Source organism: Monomorium pharaonis, unplaced genomic scaffold (genome assembly GCF_013373865.1).
Source record: "Monomorium pharaonis isolate MP-MQ-018 unplaced genomic scaffold, ASM1337386v2 scaffold_23, whole genome shotgun sequence".
Classification (NCBI taxonomy): Eukaryota; Metazoa; Arthropoda; class Insecta; order Hymenoptera; family Formicidae; genus Monomorium; species Monomorium pharaonis.
In genome coordinates this window covers 8,113-13,795 of record NW_023415505.1, presented here as the reverse complement: position 1 = coordinate 13,795, position 5,683 = coordinate 8,113, and the positions used below count along the sequence as shown (strand labels likewise).

The window sequence follows — 5,683 nt, the reverse complement described above, 5'->3', positions numbered from 1 at the left end:
ACTCTTTAGGCTTTTATCAAAAGATAAAATGGAAATACTTGTCTCAAAACTTGTTCATGCCGTCCTTGTGAAACTTCTTTTTATTATGACGAATCAAAAATATATATATGTTTTTTTCTATCATAGTAACATCACACCCAATGTCCATTAACATTAATACTCATGTAACTTATACAAATGTAATGAACTAGATTCACAAGTATCTAAATCAAATCAGAAACTATGTAAAATCTGTATATGTTTTTCATTTTCTGACATAGACGGTATTGTATCAGGAATATAAGTTTGCAACGTACTAACGGGTTTATAACTTGAATTACTTTTTAAAAGGTGATTAAAATGCTCCATGTGCATATCTTCTAACCACCCACCTTGAACAATAATACTTTTTTCTTCTGACGGGAGCATTATTTGTTCTTTTGTTTTTATGGACATTTTTATGTAAAATAATTGTTTATAATAAATAGAACAATTTTGTATTAACGCACAGTTTATTAAGGCGCACAGCAACGTTTTTATATACGCGCACAGCAGCCGTATTTATATAAACGCGCAAAGCAGCCGTTTTTATATACGCGCACAGCAGCCGTATTTATATAACGCGCACAGCAGTCGTATTTATATAAACGCGCAAAGCAGCCGTTTTTATGCGCACAGCAACCGTTTTTTTATATACGCGCACAGCAGCCGTATTTATATAAACGCGCAAAGCAGCCGTTTTTATATACGCGCACAGCAGCCGTATTTATATAAACGCGCACAGCAGCCGTTTTATATACGCGCACAGCAGCCGTATTTATAAAAACACGCAAAGCAGCTGTATTATATATGTATAAAAAAGAAAAAATAAAAGGAAAAAAAAAGAAAAAGCCTTACCTCTCTTCTCTAAATCAGTAGATAATATAAGATCTATGTGACTAAAAATAACACGTAAAAAAGAAATATTACATATAAAGCCTCATCTACATAGCAGTAGTAGTAAAGTTGTAAGGTCATTGGCCAATATTCATAGTCAAATCTTATTTTAAGATTGTCTCAAGCAATGTCTTAAAATGCTAATACGACTCTGTGATTGGTTGATGACATCTTAAGACACGTACCTATAAGATAATTTTAAATATGAAACCCGGACTATAAATATTGGAACATAAAGCTTATACTCATTGGCTGTCGCAAATTACAACTACCTTTACCACTATAGCTATTATAGACGAGGCTTAACATAGCATCTCAACAGTCTGACCCCACCCTCTAAAGCTCGGAAACGGCTTTAAAAATGATGAACACTTGGGGCTTGACTTGGGCCGGTATTCATAGGCCGGTACCGGTATTAATAGTCAAATCTTATTTTAAAATCATTTCGAACAATATATTAAATGCTAATACGGCTCTATAATTGGTTGATGGCATCTTAAGACAATACTTAAGATGATCTTTAAATATAATGGCCTGTTCTTTTTCACTGCACTGCTGTACTCGTGCAATAAGTTAGAGTGAGAAAAAAATATATTTGTCTTACTCTAACAGTGCAACAATGCAGCGAAAAAGAACAAGCCACAAGATTCGACTATAGCCAATATTCATAAATGTCTTATTTTTAATTTAAAATGTCTTAAGTACTGCCTTAAGATGTCATCAACCAATCAAAGTATTAGAAACGGAATTTATAGACCGATCTATTCAAGACCCATCTTAAGCACGATCTTGAGACGTCAATGCTGTTATTTCATTGGTTAAGTAAGTCTTAAGTCTGCTCGAAGCTAGACTTAAGACAATTCTTGAATCATAGGACGGAATTCATAGACCGATCTTAAGCTCAAGAATGGTCTTAAGTCTAGCTTCGAGCCGACTTAAGACTTACTTAACCAATGAAATAATAGCATTGACGTCTCAAGATCGTGCTTAAGATGGGTCTTAAGTAAAATTCGACTATGAATACCGGCCTTAAAATAAGACTCAAATATGAATACCGGGCTATGAATATTGGTCAGGTATTCAATAACGACAAGATTACAAGATCACCTTAATATTTATATACGTCCTCCTGACCTTGGCAACATCAAAGTCAAAATCATATTTTTTCCATTATTAATATCCTATCTACAATTTTCATCTGAAACATTTTTCCATATCTAAATCTAAAGCCATTTCCGAGACTTAGGAAATAAGTTAGTAGAGACGCTCTTGTTTAAAATAAAAATATTAATTTTTTTCCAGTTTACACTTTTAATTATAACATAATATAAAAATCAAATAAAGGCAAACGAGCATTGAGAACGCAGTACTTATACCATAAATATACTTATATTTTCATAATAACTCTTCAATAATTGACGAATTAGCTTTTTAATACAAAAGGTTCTATATTTCTAAAAAAATTATTATTGCTTTTCACATTTTTACTCCTTCAGAAATACAGAATCGACCACCTTAAATCTATATTTAAATCCAAAAGTTTGATTATTTCAATCAGTAGTAGAACAAAAATATACATTGCAACGAATATGCTCAGATCATAAAAGGTTAACATATTTAATTGTAAAAGCATTGTTAAAATTCGGATTGTCAGAATAAGTATAAACAGGTCAAAACCTATAAAAATAACATAACCGTGTTTCACTTTTAATCGCGCCCGCTTGCTTTTATCTAATTTTGTAAAATTCCAAGAGTCTATTTTAAAAATAGTTATACATTTATTTGATACTTACTAAAATATTATTTTCAATACTTTCTTCTCACCTTGATTTAATAATAATCAAATTATATTGATAATCTGTATCAATAATAAAGACAAACCGCGGCATAAACAATCTGTCAACAATAAAGACATCATCCAAACGGCTATAAAATTTTCTAAGCTGTGTTCGCAAACGCTAGAAATAAAAACCTTGATTGGTTAATTCTCTTATGCGTTATACATTAGGCTAACATTTCATGTATCGTACGACAAGTTAATTAGACTTTTCAATTGGCGATAAGATAGAGCATTTCTAGAAACTCGGAAATCTCTCTAATCTATGACCAATCGAAACGTCCAATCAGTTGGTCGTACAACACATGAAATATTAGCTTTATGCGTTATGAAAAAATCTGTGCCGGGCCCCAGAAAGTGAAAAGATGGCGGTAATGAAGACGTAATGTAAGTACATCATATTGTTAATATTACAAATATTTAAGAAATATACACATTCTTAGGATATCTATACTAAACTAAAGAATAAATTTATTTTCAGAATGATGGAGACGGACTTGTCCGGAGACGAGATAATTGCACATGCAGCTTCTGAAATAGAGAAGCTGCATGTGCAACAAACGACGAATATGCCGCCAACGGCGGCGGCGGTGGCAGGACCCTCGGCATTGGCTCCGCCACCACCACCACCACCGCCGCCGACGGCGCCGACGACGTCGGCCCCACTACCTCTACCATCGCCGCCGTCGACATCGGCCCCACCATCGTCGCAGTCGCCGTCGACATCGGCCCTACCACCACCACCGCCGCCGACCTTACTATCAACAATACCGTTACCGCCGCCGCCACCGCCGATGGCGACGGCGACGGCGACGGCGGCGGCGGCGGCGGCGGCAGCGGCGGCGTCAGCCCCACCGATGTGGTGGGCCCCATGGATATGGCCGTGGGGAATTATGTCACCGTCGACATCGGCCCCACTATCATCGCCGCCGTCGACATCGGCCCCACTACCATCGCCGCCGTCGACATCGGCCCCACCACCACCATCAGCATTGTTGCCACAGCAATATACAAGACGTAAGTAACCAAGACCTTGCAGTGGTTTTTTCGCCTCTTTTTAATTAAATTGATAAAAATATTAATATTTTATTAATGTTTTATTTTTTCTTTTTTACAGCTCCTCGCTGGCAACGTGGAAATAAAAAATTTAAAAAAAGAGGCGGCGGGCAAAACCGCGGGAGAGGCCGTGGGAGAGGCCGTGGGAGAGGCCAAAACATATATATTACGTACCAATAAAAAGTAAGTAATATAAGTAATACGAAAACAATATGAGGCTTGTTCTTCGTCGCTGCACTGCTGTCTGGTGCAATAAGTTAGAATGAGAAAAAATATTTGTCTTATTCTAACTTACTGCACCGGTGCAGCAGTGCAGCGACAAAAAACAGGCCTATAGAAACAACACGTCACAATAAACGTGTATAAAATAATAATATTTTGTTTCGTTTCAGAGCACCTGTCCTGGGACAAAAACTCGCGCGCGTACAGTTGGCCGTGCCTCTTGATATATTTTAATTAACTGTATTTTAACTTTTTTAAATAAATATTAAGCATTCACATAAACACATCACTGTGCAGTTTTGAATTCACGTGGCCCGCATTTTCCTTTCCATAAGTATATAGGGAACAAGAATAGCTATTGCGGCTACTCCAGTCCACAGGTCTGGCGCAAGGAGATGGATCTGAGTGTGCCATGTGCAACCTGGAGATACGCTTACTGGAGGGTGAGATTAGTATTAATAATTTGCAACATCAGTGAACGCGAGTCAAAAAATTTTGATCTATTCGTGCATCCATGTGGGAGGAGTATTTTCATGGAGCATTGCAAGTAAGCTATCGAGAGCAGGTATACCTTGAAAGTCTTCTGTGAAGGGCAGATCAGACCTTTGAAGAACAGCAGTTGCGGTACAATATTATATTTAGACAGCATACAGTTTTACAAACCTAACTTAAAGAATACTGTCAAATGCGTTGCCTCAGCTATTTAGTATCATATTAAGAATAGAACCTCGCAGCAATAGATCAATATATTTGATAAGAAACTGCACTCATTAACAATAATATATCACTTCTGTAAATCAGTGATCATAGTATGAATCTATTTCTACCTTTATTTCTGTATATATCTACTATATAATTTTTTTTCACTTTCTTTTATTTAAAATTCTACAGTCTTAAATTCGATCCCAGCTGTTCAACGTTGAATGATGGTACAGATTTAACTATGTAAGTACTTATATAGTCAAACATATCTATGCTTAAAACAGTATCTAACAGTATAAATCTATCTTTCAGAAAGGTGGTGTTTCTGATGATTATGATAAACTTAATTCAGAGCATAAGCCAATATTCTAAAAACATTGTTTAACCACTTAGCTCACCACTGACTATGCTATTATAAACGTTATACTTTGAACACTTACTTATGTAGAAAGAAGATGCTGTAGATGCTGCAATTTAATATAATCTTTCTTCCAGTGTATATACCAAATTACTTATTACTCTCAAATGTAATTTTTATGATGTAAGAAAATAATAGTTTAAAGTTAATAGCATTGATTGTATTAAGTTAACATAATCTGGAGCATAAGCAGATGTATAAATTTATTAAGACATTGTTGTTTAACGTCGTTTAGCTCACCGCTGACGGTGCCATTATTACTATTATTACATTATTATTATTTATTTTACTTATATTATATGCCAAATATTATTTCTTGTTTTATCAATATTTACAATAAACTGAATGAAAGTGAAATGAGATACAGTAGAAACAACAAAATCTATAGAAAGTGATATTTGACATATGAGTAAAATAAATAATAATGTAATAATACTAATGTTGTAATGGCACCGTCAGCGGTGAGCTAAGCAGCGTTAAACAACAATGTCTGAATAAATTTATATATCTGCTTATGCTCTGGATTATGTTAA

At 35.2% G+C, this 5,683-nt stretch overlaps 1 protein-coding gene across 1 annotated transcript; it reads left to right on the top strand.

Moving 5' to 3' along the window:
* The first annotated feature begins 3,201 nt into the window (after window positions 1-3,201).
* LOC118648141 (actin cytoskeleton-regulatory complex protein PAN1-like) lies at window positions 3,202-4,316 on the top strand. The gene is made up of 3 exons (XM_036294425.1): window positions 3,202-3,769; window positions 3,870-3,991; window positions 4,201-4,316. The coding sequence occupies exons 1-2, from the start codon at window positions 3,235-3,237 to the stop codon at window positions 3,986-3,988; spliced, it is 654 nt and encodes a 217-aa protein (XP_036150318.1). The 5' UTR covers window positions 3,202-3,234; the 3' UTR covers window positions 3,989-3,991; window positions 4,201-4,316.
* The last annotated feature ends 1,367 nt before the right edge of the window (window positions 4,317-5,683 follow it).

Bases quoted from the DNA above. Each gene is read 5' to 3' on its own strand.
- LOC118648141 (XM_036294425.1), top strand. From the start codon at position 3,235: ATGATGGAGACGGACTTGTCCGGAGACGAGATAATTGCACATGCAGCT. The intron at 3,770-3,869 runs GTAAGTAACCAA...TCTTTTTTACAG, and splicing joins GCCACAGCAATATACAAGAC to CTCCTCGCTGGCAACGTGGA.